Raw genomic sequence first — 18,739 nt, forward strand, 5'->3', positions numbered from 1 at the left:
ATATGGAACGATGTTACGTCATGTAGAACTAGTGACTTTAAAAATACGATTTTTCTTATACATGTTTAAAAAGGGAAAGGCATTTAATAAAATACAAAATCACGTACAAGTTATCATCATTGATTAATAGATACATAAACTTAATTTTTAATGAGAAAATTAGGATTTAACATCGATGGTGGTGCCGACTGGTAGCTGGTTAATTCATGCACGAACAAATGAATTCCGAAATTAACCTTGTTCGGATTTTTGCACCAGTGCGGGAGGCCTGACACAAGTTCAAGGTTACTAGGAATAGTTGCTTTCGACGTTGCAGTGCATTTTGGAGCTTCCATTTGGCTTTATTTATCAGGATTTGTGAAAGGCCTTGTTGAAATAGTGTTGATTCCAAACTTCTAACGGTTGTAACTTGTCAAGCTAGTTGCTTTCCTGCAATATTGTGTGTTGTGTTCAAATACGTTCGGTGTACGTTGTACATTTTTGTTGCCGATGCAGACAAGACGAAAAAAATTGACTATCGTGAAGTGTTTCGGCTCATACAGTGTGTGGAGTTTATCGAGAGAAAAGAATACCATTTACAAGACGTTTCCTCTGCAGCCAACGTGTATAAGGTAAGTTTTGATCTTGATATTTGCTGATTTGATTCTCATTGAGATTTTTCGTTCAGTTCATGAGCAGTAAATAACTGCGTAGTAGACCCTTCATCGCGGTAGAAATGGAGGCGGATGGGGTGGTGAGTCATGTTTTTCTAAATACACAATTGTCTTGAATATCTATTTTACGTAGCTGTTATAGAATGACGTTTGCTTATGTTCTTTAATAATGCGTAACGTAACGAGATTGGGTACCCTTGATTCTCTGTACCCGCGCCAAAAAGTGAAACATTGTGCATGGATTTTTGAGGATTATGTTATTTGCGTATGTTTTCTGCTGTTTTTAGCTCGCGGAGATGTGTAATGGCGAAGTAAAGTACCTCTATTTTTTCACCCTGAAGCAGTACAGCCCAAAGGCTCTATACAGCACCAAAAACAACACCACTCGGTTGTTTTTCTTTCAAGGGGTCCGTAAAAACGCCGCGGGCCCCTTTTCGCGGAGATTCCTTATCCTGGAAATTAAGCAAAATTGGAAGTTTATTTTCATTTTGCACCAATTTTATGTGAAAAAACTGAATTTTGTTTTAACATAACATGCAATTTAATATTCTTATGCGATTCTTGAATATTTTAAAGCAAAAACTTGGCAAATTGATGGATATAATTACACTGGCATACTTGCAACATCCATATTAAGCAATATTTTGAACAACTTTTTGAGGCGTTAATAACAAAATGAATTAACATGGAAATTATTATTGTTTTTAATTGCATTAAGGTTTAGATGTTTGTGAATGCATATAATTCGCACAATTAACCAATAAAAATTAATAGCATCTACAGTGGTTCTTAACCTTTTTCAGTCCGGAACTCACCTTGAACACTTCATGGGACCCGTCAGAATTACAGTGATGGACAAAAGTAATCATACAGTGGAACTGAAAGGAATAAAGGACGAATTGCAGCAGCTAGGAAAACAATAAGGAAGTCAAAACTGTTAATGCTTTACCATGTATGCACCAAACGATATATTGACAACAAAAATAAATATCAGATGTTGCTTGTAGAAAAATAAAATACAATACATTCTCAATACCCGCTTCTTTGGCTGGACAAAAGTATTCATACACCAACATAAAAGTTCACTTTGAAGAAAAGAAAGAAACAAATACCATGTCGTCATAATTTAGTATGCATTCCTCTGTTATGGAGAACAGCTGTCAGTCTCTTTTGCATAGAATGAACAAGAGGCGTGGTTATTTCAGATGTAATATTGTGCCACTCATGCAAAATTACCTCTTTCAGTCTATTCTTGCTTGTTATGCCATGTTTTCGGAGTCTGGTTTCCAAATGGCTCCGAAGATGTTCAATGGGGTTAAGATCGGGGGACTGAGGTGGAGTTTTGAGTGTGTGGGGAGTATTATATAACAACCAGAGGCGGACAATCTCAGCTGTATGTTTAGGGTCGTTGTCCTGCTGGAAGTGAAAATCATTCCCAAGACCCAAATGATCGATATTCTGCTGCAAATTGTTCTTCAGGATATCCAAATAGACAAATATATCCATAGTTTCCTCAATAAAGACGAGTTCTCCAACACCTGAGGCTGACATACAGCCCCAGACCATAACGCCACCACCTCCATGTTTAACTGTGGCCAAGAGATTTCGAGGCTCAAGCTCTGTATTGGGCTTTCTCCACACCAAAATTCTACCATCACTATGGATACTATTAAATTTACTCTCTTCCATAAACAACACTTTATCCCAGAAGTCCAAACTTTTACTCACATACTCCTTTGCAAATGTTAATCATGCCTTCTTGTTCTTCTTACTGATGTATGGCTTCCTTCTAGGTACCCTAGCTCTGTACCCTGAAAATCCTTCTAATACTTCTTGAGGACACTTGTTTTCCCAGGTGTTCGTGAACATGTGCCGACACTGCTGACGATGTTAATTTTGGGTTTTTCTCGATCATTCTCAACAGTCCTTGTTTCTCTCTCGATGTAAGTTTCTGAGGACGCCCAACCCTTTCCCTATTGATCAGCACTTTTGTGTCTTTATATCGTTTCATGACACTTTGCACAGTCGCACGACTTATCCCAACTATGTCTGCGATTTCAGAATATGATTTCTTATTGTGGTATAATGATATCATAATTCTCCTCTCTTCGATCGTGATTTCCTTCCCTTTGCGGCCCATTTGACTTCCTGCAGCACGCCAACACCAAACCAACCACTTCCTTACACAGGTGCAAGTGCAGTAAACATATATCTGGCACTGAATGATGGAAACTGTTGTTTCACGAACTTTTTTTTTTATTTATAACCTGGCGTATGAATACTTATGACCATCCAGAAAGCAGTTTATTTAAGGATTACCCACATTTCTCATGACAATTTCAATTGTATGCACACAATTGCTTTGCGTTTCTATTCTTGCCATTCCAATGGAGCATATATGCTACAGACTTGACTTGCCTTTACGGTCTTCTTTGTATAATAACATGTTTCATTCAGACAATGCCTTTGTATGAATACTTATGTCCATGACTGTATATACGTGTAGGGGTGTGAACCCAGTTTATAATCATATTTTTGCTAACATCGCGTACTTTAAGAAGCCCTTTTTTACGCATGCTTATTCAAATTACACATACAGTAAAATCTCGTTAATCCGGACTAATAGGGGGGATAAGTTGACCGGTTTAACGAAAGTCCGGATTACATGAAATAACTTGAAAGAACAGTAGAAAGTGCATTAAAACTCCGTTTATAACAACAAAACACGTTATTATAGTGTATTTAAAGGGCATAGGCCTAAATACACTATACAGCACAGTACAAAGTCTGCGGGAAACAGAATTTCATCAGTGGTTGACTGCCTTTTCTTTGGAAAGTTCTCTTGTTGACTTCTAGCCACATTTAAAACTTTGCCTTCTGCTTTTTTTTGGGGGGGGGAGGCCTTTTGCCTGTCCGGATTAAGCGAAGTCCGGCTTATCGGTGTCCGGATTAACGAGGTTAAACTGTACTTCATTCTAGAAAAGTAAATATTAATTAAATGATTACTAATTAATATATTAATTTATTCTAGTCTAGCATCTAACTAAACACAGATTCTGAAATTTAGAGATGTAAAAGCAATATTAGAGCGTGAATAACATACATTTAGAGTTTAGAACACGTACAAGACGGGTTAAATTAAAATTGTTGGAACAATATATCTTAGTACTTTAAACGTAGTAGGTTTTTAAGACACACTAAATAAATTTTCGAGCCCGATTTCCCGACCCATCAAATGCCCTCTCCGGACCCAGCAGTGGGTCGCGCTCCATAGGTTGAGAAACGAAGGCCTATATGCTTCACAGACAAAATATGCTACATTTTGATAGCGTCACACACTTAACGCACTTTTGTTAATGCTTTTCGTGCATTCGGACTACGTCAACACACTATTTTTTTTTATTTTCTTAGAAGACACCACAAAGCACTTCATAATTCTAGAATATCAGTTCATTATGAATATTTTGATCCAATTTCATGCCCAGAATGTTCAATTTTCCGTGTAAAATGTCACGCACGTAACGCTCGAATGCCTCTTTTAATTATTACAATTTTCAACTATCGTTATCAGTTCAGCACTAATTATTTTTACATTCAAAATGTGTTATAAAATAAAGCAAATCAAACACGAAGGAATGAGAAGTTGGATAGAGCAAAATAGAAGTGAAACTATCGTTAGGAGTGTTAGATTTAATGGTGTTTATAATTTTACGCTGTTAAGAATGTTAGGCTTTACGCTGACAGCAATTTTCGACGTTCTTGTAAAGTTTTGAAGCGGTATGCTTGGTGACGTTATCATCTACACATGTTTTTCGCCATTTGAATGTGCACATGTTTTTACGAATAAAAACAGCGGAAGTACTTCGAGATAGGTTGTGTTTAATTACCGTACTTTGGAATCTAATATCTCTGATATTTGTTGGTTCCGCGCAGTACACTATAAGTTTACGTCTACATGCGTTGTCTACACGTAATCTACGCGTAGATTACATTGGGTTGTAGTTTACATAGACTACGTAGACAATCTAAAGTGCATTAAAATTAATTTTCAAGGCTTTCATGAAAGGAAAGTGACATTTTCAAATATATTGGTTCCTAACGAACTGAAAAGAATCCAATTTACAACAAAATTTCTCTTCTCTTCTATCATCAACTATGGAAGAAGATAAATAGTATGCAAAAATAACAACAGATGGCAGTCGTGAGGCAACATTAGTCTTTTCCCCATAAAACACTAGAATACTTCCTATGTTAGGTTGTTTCCTAGGTGAGAAATTGTTCGAATTTGGAAGAAAGAGTATGAAAAGTTCTCCTCACACATCAGCAACTGATACGCTGTATAATTTTACTTCTACAGCGCCCTTTGCTAAGTTATCATTTTTGCCATGTTGTTTACATAGATTACGTCATCTACGTGTATAAAATAGTCTACGTGTAGAATGTAGACTATCGTTGTTTACGCGTAGACGCACATCAATGGTTCCGCGTCCTGAGACACAAGTTATATTACATAAAATATCGACATTGATGAATTAAAAAAGAATTCGACTTAATTCTCGAGGGAGTACAGTCGGTTAAGGAACCCCGGAATTGCATTAAGGGGTTTAAGTATGAAAAATTAACTTCGGAACAAAACAAGTGAGGAAAGTGTGTGACTGCGGAAGGCAAAAGCACATCAAATAATGGTACAAGAAGCCTCTTTTACAAAGTGATTACGATGACCTTCAGCGCAAAATTGTCAAGCAACACACCATTTCCGAAACTTCTACTTTGCGAGATCAGGAAACAGTTTTCCTTGTCCTTGCACCTTTCTTCGACAACAGTGAATCGCGGCACCACACAATATCCTGTATGGTGTTATCAACGTTAATTATATATTTTTACATGCACCGGGTGTTCAAAAATTATTGGTTGATTTTGTAAGACTATACCCTGTACCAGCTAACTGTATACCAGGCGAACGAGAACAAGTCTCTGCGCAAGTAGTGACGCTAGACGGCTCCACCAATGAACAGTGAGAGAAACAGAATTGCGAAAAGGGAGACTGGAGTTACCCGACTTCCCTGCTTCACTCTGGAAGTGTTGCAAACTTTTGAAAGCGACAATACCGTACGCATATGGCAAAGGGGTCGTATTTTTGTCTCCAGGTCCGTATGCTTCGTTTAAGAATTTCTTAGGAATAAAACAGCAAGTGCGAATTTTGATAAGCCGTACATTTAGTGTACGGTTGGCAACGCTGCGCTTTCACCACTCGATTTCCCTCCTGCTTTGCCGCTATGCGCGGTCCTGCTCCATAGTTAGCTGGGACAGGATATATATTGAACAGATGTGCATGATATTAGTACCATTTGAAACAGGAATATTTTAAATTTCACACAGAATACGACAGATGTCCAGGCTGTACTCCCATTCTTGCAAAACTTTGTCAAGTATGTCTTGTGGGAAGTTTCCCATGACGATGTAGATGTACCTTCGCAGTTCCGGCAGCGTCCGTAGAAGTGGAGGAACATAAACATTGTCTTTGATGAAACCTTATAGCAAGAAATCGCACAATATCGTCATCGGAAACTGCACACAAGACATGCTTGTGAAAGTTTGGCAAGAATGGAAGTACCGACTGGACATCTGTCTCGTGCCACACGTGGAAACATACACTGAATGCATTTAAATTCTGTGTGAAACTTCAAATATTCCTCTTTCAAATGGTGCTAATATCATGTATTATTGTTCATTATTGGTGAAAATATAGAGTTACAAAATCGACCAATAATTTGATAGCTCGGTGTATAATAATTGTAAAACATCTATTAATCTTTGAGTTGGTAAGATAAATGTGAGAAAAATTGACTCTGGGGTGGAGAGTAGTTGTATTGATGATATTATGAGGACCACTTATAAGTGTAGAAAAGAAGAGCTCAAATAATTAAACAGCCCGATTTGCCTACACTTAAAACTATGCCAAGAGGGGCTTATACTCTAATTCTTCAAGTGTGATATGCTCTTAATTTTAAGAATTTTGAATCCTAGTGTAGAAAAGAAGAAGCCTCAACAGACAGATTTGCCTACACTTAAAACTATGCCAAGTTCCCATATGATCTTATTGTTTACAGTGTGTTTTTCTGTCAAAATCCCAGGAATTTTGAATTCTAGTGTAGAAATGGTGAGCCCCCCCTCAGATTGATTCTGCCATGTGTACATTGATATAAAGCTCATAGCTCCTGGGTTCTGAGACCCAGTAGAGTGTGGTGCATAGCCCCATGGTTTTTATTGTCTTGTAATCAAGAGGCTTCTGGGTTTGAGTCCTGATAAAATGTGAAGCCTCCCCTGATAGCAAAGTGTTAATATTGCTGTCTTGTAAATAAGAGTTCTGGATTTGAATTCTGGTAAAATGTGTAAGATTGAAATACATGTGGCAAAATAATATCTCCACACGTGAGATTTTGAGAATAATTACTGCTAGTTGATATACAACTGATAGCTCCCAGATCTGAAACCTGGTAAAGTGTGTTATACAACAGCATAAAAAAGCAAAATTATTTTATATTGGGGATCACCCGAGCCTAGTTATTGCTGTTGTCTGGGTATAAAAGCACCAGCTCAGCTATTAACTGCTGTTATAATTGTTTTGGCATAGTTCTGTTTTTTTTTGGACCAGGAAATTTTATATAAATAAACAACAAAAATGACAAATCAAAAATATTGCAATCAGTGTAATAAAAATATATCTAGTTCTAATTGGTCTAGGCACCGGCATATTTGCGACCGTAAGAAATGCAGAAAGACCACAAAAATGTGTCCAAGATGCCATAAAATATTAAGCAAGGCATATTACAAAAGGCATAGGTGTAATTCTTATGTACAGTTATCAACATTGCCCCCACAACCATCTACATCTGGTCTGAAAAGGAAGCATGAAGCACCTGTTAATGCTGGACCGGCAAAGCAGCCACGCTATGAAGCACCTATCCATAGCAGTTTTAATGGCCAACTTAGGGATTACCGGTTTGTATCAGAGCCAAGATGTGGTATTAAGAATTTTTTGAACAGTGTAAATCCTGAAGTGCAGGCAATTCTAAATGCACAAAATGGCTCTTATAAGCTGTCCCTCAAATTGTTTACACAATATAAGAAACCAAATGGCACCAAATTTACACAGCCCCACATAACAGAAGCTGTACCGGTATATTCAAATGCAAATTCAGACAAAATAATAAGCAGTTTGATAGATCAATTGAATATTAAACACTCTGAATTTGCAGCAAAAGAGTCTGGATGGAGCCTATGCGGTTCTCCACACAAGCTCTATGTTAATATTTCTGAATTCAGCCCATTACAAGGATCTACATATTTGCCATTACCTGCCAATATTAAAAACAAACAAGCCGTGGTTAATATAAAAAATAATGATGAGAAATGCTTTTTGTGGTGTATTTTAGCTGCTTTGTATCCAGTTTTAAGGCATCCTGAGAGAATAAGTTATTATAAACAGCATGAACATGATTTTAATGAAGCAATGGAGGGTTTAGAATATCCAATATCTGTTCAGAATATTGATAAATTTGAAAAAAAAAAGCCAGGGATATTAATGGTAAACAATTATCTATTAATGTATTTATTTGTTCCACTGGCCGTGGCAATTGCTTGATAGCACCTCTCAGAATCAGTACATTTGATGATGATTCTGCTGTTCCGATTGATCTGCTCTTAATTGAAGGGGATGGCACATATCATTACACTCTGATACACAATCTTGAAGCTTTAGTCAGAAAACAACAAGGCAAATCCAATAGAATATTCAAGTTGTGCCGAAGATGTTTAACTGTATTTGATGGTCAAAAAATGGTGAATGGGGTTCGGGAAGTGAATGCAGAAATTGCTAAAAACAAGTTAATTGAACATTTAAAATACTGTGGCAACTATAAACCTGTTCATATGGTGATGCCTAATCCAAGTGAAAATGCCAAATTCAAAAAGTTTGAGGCCTTGTTGGAACACCCAGCATATATAGTCTGTGATTTTGAATCAAATCTCAAACCTCTTGCATTCTGTAGCCAAGATCCTGATGAACCTTCAATTACACCATACCAGTTACATGAACCTTCTAGTTTTTATTATGTTGTTGTACAAGATGGTGTTGTTAGTAAAAAAGATTCATACATGGGACCAGAAGCCATCAAAGAATTTGCACATAGAATAGAAAATGAGTGCCATGACATAGCATCTAATATCTTATTAAAATCAAAACCTATGTTGCCTTTAACAGAGAAACAGATTGAAGATTTCAACAATTCCTGAAAAATGCCCGGTATGTGATTCTGAATTTTCAGATAAAAATATCAAGGTGAAACACCATTCTCATACAGATGGTAAATTCTTAATGGCCCTGTGTAATAGCTGTAATATTAAGATCCAGAGACCAAAATTTGTCCCCATATTTTGCCATGGAGCATCCAATTATGATTTTCATTATTTGATCAGATACGAGGGGTTTGACAAGCAGAATTTAAATATTTTAGCTGAAAATGATGAGAAATATATTGTTATTAGCAAGAAAATTGAAGTTAATGGTGTTCCTATTCACTTAAGATTTCTTGATTCCTACAGAATTCTGTCTGCTAGCCTGGCTACACTGGCCACTCAATTATCTGATGATCAATTCAAAATCACATGTACCATGTTTCCAAATCAGGACCTGGAATTAATTAGGCGGAAGGGTGTATATCCATATGACTATGTTACAGATTTTTCTAAATTTGATGAGTGTTCTCTGCCACCACAACAAGAGTTTTACAGCAAAATCAGAGGATCTGGAATCACTGATGAAGATTATCACCATGCCCAATTGATGTGGAACAATTTAAAATGCCAGACATTTGGTGATTATCACATGGCATATTTAAAACTTGATGTTACTCTCTTAGCTGATATACTTCAGGCATTCAGAAAATCTTCCATGCAAAATTATAAACTGGATCCAATGTATTTTTACAGTGCTCCGGGCCTAGCATGGTCTGCAATGTTTTTAAACACTAAAATGCAATTGGATCTGATCCAAGATCAAGATATGTATCTGTTTATGGAGCAATGTATAAGAGGGGGCATGGTGCAATGCTCTCAGAGATATGCCAGAGCTAATAACAAATATATTCCTGATTATGATCCAGCACTGCCATCAAATTATATACTGTATGTAAATGCCAACAGCCTCTATGGTTATGCTATGATGGATAAACTGCCATATGCAGGGCTTGAGTGGGTTGAAGATTTCAATATTGAAGATCTTAAGGATTTTGATGACAGTGACTATGGCCTGTTCTTAGAGGTTGATCTGACAATTCCTGATAATTTACACAACAAATTTTCTGATCTGCCCCCAATTCCTGAGGTTCAGTGCTCACCTGGCTCTAAACAGAAGAAATTGATGATGACTCTAGAGCCAAAACAGGGTTATGTCATATATTACAAAAACCTCCAGTTCCTGATGCATCATGGTGTTCAAGTGACCAAAATTGGCAACGTTTTGAGGTTCAGGCACTCAAGATGGTTGAAGCCATATATTGATACAAACACAGAGCTTCGAACATCTGCAATGAGCCAATTTGATAAGGCGTTGTTTAAATTGATGGTCAATTCTGTGTATGGCAAAACTATTGAAAATGTCAGAAAACATACCGATGTTAAAATAATTACTGACCCCAGCCTGAGCAAAAAATTGATTGCAAAGCCTAATTTCAATTATAGAAGAATTTATGATGAAAATATGGCACTCTTCAACATGAAAAAAACAAAGATTAAGTTTGATAAGCCTATTTATGTGGGGGCTGTGATATTGGAATTGGTCAAATTACACATGTTAAAATTGTATTATGATGTGTTGAAGCCTTTTTATAAGGATCGTGTAAAACTGATGTACATGGACACAGATAGTTTTATTCTTGATATTCAGACAGAAGATGTTTATCAAGATATGTCACAGCCTGAATTGCTTGAATATTTTGATAGCAGTGAACATACAAGGATTCAACCCCACAACAAAAAGGTGCCTGGCAAGTTAAAAGATGAGACACTTGGTGATGTTATTCTGGCATTTGCTGGGTTAAGGGCCAAGATGTACAGTTTTGAAACATGTAGTGGTGTTGTTGCCAAAAAAGCCAAGGGCATTGGCAAAGTGACTGTAGACAAAGAGCTTGAATTTGAAGATTATGAAGATTGTCTCAAATCATGTAGCACAATTAGAACATCAGAATGCAGAATTCAGAGTAAAAATCACTTGTTGACTACAAATATTGTAAGAAAAGTGGCTCTGGACCCACATGATGATAAGAGACGGATTTTGTCATGTGGCATACATACTCTACCATGGGGTTATTGTGATTTGAAAAATGGTAATCAATGCCCAATCACAGAGCATGATTTGAAATAAATAAACATGCCTATGAACTTATTTGGGTTCAAAAAACAGGCTATTATGGAGCTGCCAACACCATCACCCTCTTCTGATATAATATCTAAACTAAGTGCTTTGTTAATTATTCATCTGAACAGCATATTTACAGATGTTGATGATGAAACAGGTAAAATATTGTACATATTTAACAATAATTTAAATCATTACCAATTACCTGTAGGTGGACAATTGCAATTTATTACAACTCCTGAGGGTAATGTCAAGATTTCAATAGGGAGAAATATTTACAGAATTAAGCACTCAAACATGATTTCCGGCACTGTATATACTGTTTCTGCTGGTGACTGCTTATATATTGAGGTCCCGGGATCCTATGACAAGCTTATACCCTTTTTTATAGAATTAAGAATTAGATATTCAATAATAAATAACCACTAAAACAAAAATGCCTAATGATATATTTGGCCATACAAGACATGAAGATCACAGTGATGAGATTCTGATGCTTGATGTCAGAGTCAAGAAATTAAGAAGTGATTTACAAGCTTTACAAACCACACTGAATGCCAGTCTTCAACTAGAAATTACAAATTTGCAATCACAATGCATGGACCCTCTTCTTAAAATTGATTCTGAACTCAAATTATTGCTTCAGAAATATACTGATTTGGCCACATTGGATAATTTTCAAAGTTTAGAAGAAGCTGTAGCAGCTCTTCAAGCCAAATTTAAGACCCAGGCCACCAACTCTGAGCAATTGAAACAACAATTGGAAGAGCAGATTAATAATGTCCAGGCACAGCTCCAAACAATTGTCAAAAGCATAAAATCACAAGAAGATTTTGATCTAGTGATTTCCACTCTAAAAGAACAGATTCAGTCACTCCAGATACCGAATCTGGACCCCTTGAACAATGCCATAGCCGAGGTTAAAGAAAAAATTGAGACACTTGAAAATTTTATGAACAACTTGCCATCTTCTGATGCTTTGAGTGCAATAACTCGGAGTGTTGCCAATATTAAGCTGCAACTTGAAACATATGAAGATTTTGAAAAAATTCAAAGTACCATAACCCATCTTGAGGGTACAATAGCAGCAGTGCAAAATGATTTGACAAATGTACAAGAAACTCTAGAATCCCGCCTGCCCGGTACTGTAGATACTCTTGTTAGTGTCCAGCAACAAATCACAAAGCTTGAAAACCTCAACACTGAATCTGAGCTATCTCATTTTCATCACCTGATCGATGATATTCAAACAAAGCTTGAAATTTTACAACAATCAACACCCACTCAGGCAGATATAGCCCTGCTCCAAGATGCTATGCAAAGTGTGGCTGATGCTTCTGAATTAAACAATGTGAAATTGGCACTTGAATCTTTGCAAAATACTGTATCAAATCTGCCTACATCACAGGAACTTAAAAATATAAAAAGGGCAGTGAATCGCATATTGAAATCAGAAGATATCAAGAATATCCAGACAGAGATCAAACAACTCACTCAGACAGTGGCCACTCTACCAACCAATCAACATATTAATGAACTGCATGCCTGTTTGAGGATATCAGAAGACAGGTCCATGATCTTACTGCTCAAAATTCAAAATTGGCAGTTGTTGAAAATTTACAGCAAATTGTAGCTAATATCAAGCAACAGCTAGGGACCATGGAATCCAATCCAAGCAAATGCTTTGTCTGTTTTTGCCACCCAACTTCAAGAAATTGTGCAACAATACAAGAAACTTGCTGTGGACATAAGAATCAAGCCGGGGCACGATGAGATTGTTAGGACCATCAATGAGCATCTTGAATCTGTAACAAGCAGATTGCTTACAGCAGAAAAAGAAATAACAGGCATAATCGAGAATCCAAAACATACAGTAATTCTTGAATTGTACAGCATCCCCAACAAAGAATATGATTCACCATTTACACCAGGAGGCAAAATATATATGCTGTCCCCTGCACAATTTTATTACCAATTTTTTGTTGGGGGCACACTGAGACCAATCAAGATCAAATATTGGCTTCAACCACAGGCACACCACTACCCTATCTTATCAATAACAAATGCCGACAACAAACAAAAAATCACCAGTGTGGAATTAGAGGATTTTACAGATCCCAATACATTAGAAACATCTTATGCTGAAGATGATGGCTCTCTGGAATTTCATATACAAATAGGGGACAAATTATATTTAGAAAATCCTGTAGTATCAGCTGCTGAACACCCCATAGTTGCAATATTCTTGTTTACATATTATGTCTAGACAAATTATTGTTGATGAATTACACAGACAAGCCAGACATAATTATAAGAGACTGCCAGTAGTCACAAAGGGCATAGATGATTTATGGCAGAACGACTTGATTGAGATGGCAAGTGGACAGCTGAAAAACTTAGACAAAATCAACAAGGGCTACAAATATCTACTCACTGTAATAGACACATTTTCAAAATTTGCCTGGGCTGTGCCACTCAAATCCAAGACTGGAGCATGTGTTACAGAAGCCTTCAGGACAATCATCAATCAGAGTGGAAGATCACCGCGCTATTTGCAAACAGATAATGGCAAAGAATTTTATAATTCAGTGTTTCAACAATTTATTAAAATCCAGGCAATACAACATTACTCGAGTTACAGTGATCTCAAGGCCTCAATTGTAGAGAGATTCAACAGAACCTTAAAAAATCATATGTATAAACAATTCACACTTCAAGGTAATTATAAATGGATTAATATTCTTCCAGAACTTCTACAAAAATATAACAACTCTGTCCATTCCACAATCAACATGAAACCCTCTCAAGTAACTTCATCTGATGAGCAAAAATTGATCAGCACTGTTTATTATCCTAGATACCAGCCAACAACAAGAAAAGCCAAATACAGGGTGGGTGATCAGGTAAGAATCAGCAAATATAAGCACTTATTCAAAAGAGGTTTTACAAGAAACTGGAGCACTGAATTATTTACAGTGGTTCAAGTTAAACCTGGGACCCTTAAGACATATATAATAAAAGACCACCGAGGAGAAATTCTCAAAGGCAGGTTCTATGAAGAAGAGCTCAGCAAAACTAAACAGCCTGACACATATCTCATAGAAAAAATCATCCGCAGAAAAGGCAACAAGTTACTTGTCAAATGGCTAGGACTTCCAGAACACAGCTGGATCGATGCAAACAAAGTGATAATATGAACACCTGAGATGTTATAAAAAGGCTGCCAGAACCTGAACAGCAGAATAAGAGAAATGGCAAGTTGCTGCCTGATAATATTAGGTGTCTTATTGTTGGGCCATCAGCTTGTGGTAAAACTACACTAATGATTGATAATTTTTTATTGGCACCCAACTGGTTAGACTGGAAAAACAGGCACTTGTATATCTTCTCTAAGAGCTTGGAACAATTAAAATATCAGCAGCTGATGAAGCTATATGATGGATTGGATATTGCTACTTTTGAACCAGATGTTAAGCCACTTCATGAATGTCTCGATAATTCTGTTGTTGTGTTTGATGACATTATACTGGATAATCAAAACAAGGTTAGAAATTTTTTTACACAGGGCCGGCACAAAAACATTGATTGTTTCTACCTGGCACAGACTTTTTCAAAAATACCGAAGCAGCTGATCCGAGACAACAGCAATTTTATATGTGTGTTTCATCAAGACCATACCAACCTCAAACACATACATGATGAATATGTAGGTTTGGACTTGAGCTACAATGATTTTTCCAAGATTTGCAGCAAGTGCTGGAACCAGGACAGTTATGGGTTTGTCACAATTGATATGACAAGAACACCTAATACTGGTAAATATAGAAATAAAATTAACAATTTTCTAGACATTGAAACATATATAAATAACCATGAAAAGGCCAATTATTGATGATCTTAAATTAAGAGATTATCTTGTAAAAAGATTTAAGGGATGGAAATCAGAGAACCGAGGTTTTTATGAACAACACAAGCGCACAGAACAGCCTATTATTGATGCTATTGGTGAATTAGGTAAAAATATCAAAACTGTTACAGAGCAAAATCAAAATTTGATCACAGAGCTTGTACCTGTAGCTGCAAGGAACATATTAGATTATCCATTCACCCCACTTTCTAGTATTCATACACCTAGTCCTATTGCTCCTCGAAGAATTGAAGCTACTCAGGATCCTATTGAATTGGGTCTTCTTGCTCAAAAATATTTAAGCACACCTAAAGACAACAAAGATGAGGTATTTGGCTTATATGCTGACACAGAGCGTGATGGTAGCATCATACATAGAATTGGCAATTTCAGAGTAACATTTATGGGAGAAGATATAATTGTATATTCAGAATCTCATCTTGGAGAAAAAGGTGCTTTTGTTAAGTATCTTGGCACACCTGGATTGTGGGAACTGATGACTAGGAAGAGACCTGGCAGCTATACAGATCAAGACTATGAACATTACAAAGAAATATTAATAAAATCAGATGCTCTATACCAGAACAATGATCCCACACAAAAAAGAGTCAAGTCTAGCAGTGGAGCAAAATATAACAACTTAATCAAGCCCATATGGTCACAGATCAAGACTGGCAGTGGAATCACATATTACAACACCCTGCCCAAAGAATTTGTGTGGGTTGATGATGTCAGGAAACTTGTAGATAGGTTATTGGTGATAGCTGGGGAGGAAAATGCTGGCAACCACAATTTTTACAATGAAAAAGTTGTAATTATGGACATGATAAGCACCAAATTGTCTAATTTTATAGTGAATGATACTAAGGGGATTGGATATCTTATAAAAATTATTAATACTCTACCACCTAAATTTTGGAATATTTCTGAGGGTCGGGGGCTTGTTAATGATATTATAAACAAGCTGCCATTTGAACTACATATTCCAGGCTATCAGTATTGTGGTCCAGACACAAAATTGGACCATAGATTAAACAGAGGTGATCCTGGTGTTAATCCCCTAGATGCTGCTTGTAGAGACCATGACATAGCATACAACACACATTCTGATCTTGACAAGAGACATGTTGCAGACAAGAAATTAGAAGAGGCTGCATTTGGTAGATTTGTAAGGAAAGATGCTTCTTTAAGTGAAAAAATAGCAGGATTGGGGACCACCATAGCTATGAGCACCAAACAAAAACTGGGGTGGGGGTTGTGAATATGTATATAATAAACCTACAATGAAGGCCAAGGGTGTTATGTATCAAATACCTTATGCAGGTCTTAAATCTCTTGAAACTATTGATAGCATTTTAACCAAAAAGCAGCGCAAGAAAAAAAATTCTTGTATTGCAAAGGGCCATGGTATGAAATTGTTACTTAGTACCCCTCAATTAAAAAAATTACAGCAATCCAGAAAAAAATCACATGTGGGTGGATTTATATTTACTATCCCGGCCATCTTAGCAGCACTTGGGGCTGTTGGGAGCTTGGCTGGGGGATCAGCTGCCATAGCAAAAACAGTAATAGATGCCAAGAAGAATAGGGCAGAATTAGATGAGCAGAGGCGCCATAACCTGGCCATTGAGAAACAAGGCAAAGGTGTTAAGAGAGCCATGAATAAGTTTTAAAAAAACAAGAGCCGCTTACAAACCAAGATATTGAAGCTTTAATCAAGCCACTGGGCATCAAACATTTTAGAGGTGTGTACATGTCTGATTCTTTACCAGAGCAACCACTCAACAAAGAGTGTGGCATTGTTAATTTGGATAAGTACAAAAATCAGGGCACTCACTGGATTTGTTATCTTAAATATTTAAAAAATGAGGCATTTGTGTTTGATTCATTTGGAGGTGTTCCACCTGAAAATTTAGTAAAATATCTAAATTCAGCTAATCTTTATTACAATAATGCCCGTGTTCAAAACTTCAAAGATGTTAATTGCGGACATTTGTGTTTATCTGTTCTTAGATATATGTCTCAAATAAATAAACCATCAATTGAAAATTTTCAAAAAGCCTTGTGGTATCTGAAACATCATGGGGGTATTCCATCTCACCAGCCAAAATTCAATATTGAAACTTAGATTACATGATGACATAGTATATCCCAAAACAATAGCTCTCAGAGCATTTTACGGCATGTACTTGATCCCTAATATTACACACCACAACAACACAATTGCAGTAGGGGATCAAAAAATTGTCATCACTCCAGGGCAATATAATCTATCTACTCTAAATGCTCAATTACCCAGAGGTGTAGTGTTAAGTCAAAATTCTGTCACTCACAGAATAGAGATTGTATCTGCCACAGAAACAGTGGATCTGGGTACTATAGGAGAGCTGTTAGGATTTGAGAACAACACAAAACTTGAACCAGGCATCAAACACACTGCTATGAATATACCTAAATTCTTAGCCATAGAGACTCTGAATATTCACTGTAATGTGGCCGAGGGTATGATCACCAAATCAAATGGCATAGGCACTCACAAACAAACTGGGATTATTGCAACATTCAAACCTAACTCTGAATTCATGGAACCCATCATCTACAATCCATCCCCAACATTACATTTTCCTGTATGTCATAATAGAATAGATTACATTGAGTTGATGGTTATTAATGAAAAAGAAGAATTAGTTGATTTTGCTGGAGCCACAACAACTGCAATCATAGAGATTAATATTTAAATAAAAATACATACAAGAAAAAAAATGGAAAATATTGAGAGTTATGAGCTACAATCATTCCCCCCAAACAGGAGGACATTTGCAAATTTAAATCAACCCAACACAGAGATTGAGGTTGATCTTGATGTAGGGGATGGCTTTATACACCCCCACAGAGCAGATCTATACATCAAATTTGATGTTGTAAAGCTCGATGGTACAGATTATCCGGCAAATTCAAATATAAGATTGGTGGACAATTTTGTACCACATCTGTTCTCTGAAATTGAGATCAGAAAGCATGGTGTTGTTATAAACAGAGTAGATTATCCCGGCATTACCTCCACAGCTTTGGCCACACTAAAATTATCCAAAACCGAGGCTTCTTACTACAAAATAGGTGGATTTGAGGCTGGTGATAAAATATTATCTAAAAGCCACACTGTACTGTTCCCCATGCGCCTGTTGCCAGGATTCTTCTCAGATTACAAAGATATTATGTGGAAGGGTGGTTTAAGAATCACATTTAGAAGAGCTGCAAATGATAATAATGCTTTGATGAGGTACAGTGCAATAAACTCCACAGGGGAAGCTCTGCCTAATACCCTACCTGATGAAGGCAAATGCATTATTCAGACTATGGAGCTAAGAGTGCCAGTTGTTGAATATGAAGCCAGTTATGCTCTTAAATACAAAGCAGATATAATAAAAAATCCACAGGTTCCTTTACAATTTTATACATATCAATGTGTACAGAAACCCGCCACTGGTACCTATTATGAGTTTGATGCTACAAATTCATTCTCCAGTATACAATATGACATGCCAGATTTTGTAGTAGTACTGTTTCAGACTGGAAGACACAATAATCAGGAAAAAAATTCCAGTAAATTTGATAACTGCAACATCAAGAACATATATCTTAAAAATGGCAGAAATGAGGTATTTCCTAGAGAAAATTATAATTTAGACATGTCCAAGGATGATTTCCTCAAATTATATGAGGCATTTACATCATACAAAAGGGTCACTACTGGCAATACTG

At 36.6% G+C, this 18,739-nt stretch overlaps 1 protein-coding gene across 1 annotated transcript in view; it reads left to right on the forward strand.

Moving 5' to 3' along the window:
• The first annotated feature begins 277 nt into the window (after window positions 1–277).
• The window catches only part of LOC145996062 (uncharacterized), a 367,735-nt gene continuing 349,273 nt past the window's right edge, over window positions 278–18,739 (forward strand). The window contains exon 1 of the mRNA XM_083132284.1: window positions 278–611. Within this exon, the coding sequence (XP_082988410.1) occupies window positions 490–611 (122 nt within the window). The 5' untranslated portion in view covers window positions 278–489. The remainder of the gene's footprint in view (window positions 612–18,739) is intronic.

This window comes from Lepisma saccharinum, chromosome 12 (assembly GCF_977018435.1).
Source record: "Lepisma saccharinum chromosome 12, izLepSacc3.1, whole genome shotgun sequence".
NCBI lineage: Eukaryota > Metazoa > Arthropoda > Insecta > Zygentoma > Lepismatidae > Lepisma > Lepisma saccharinum.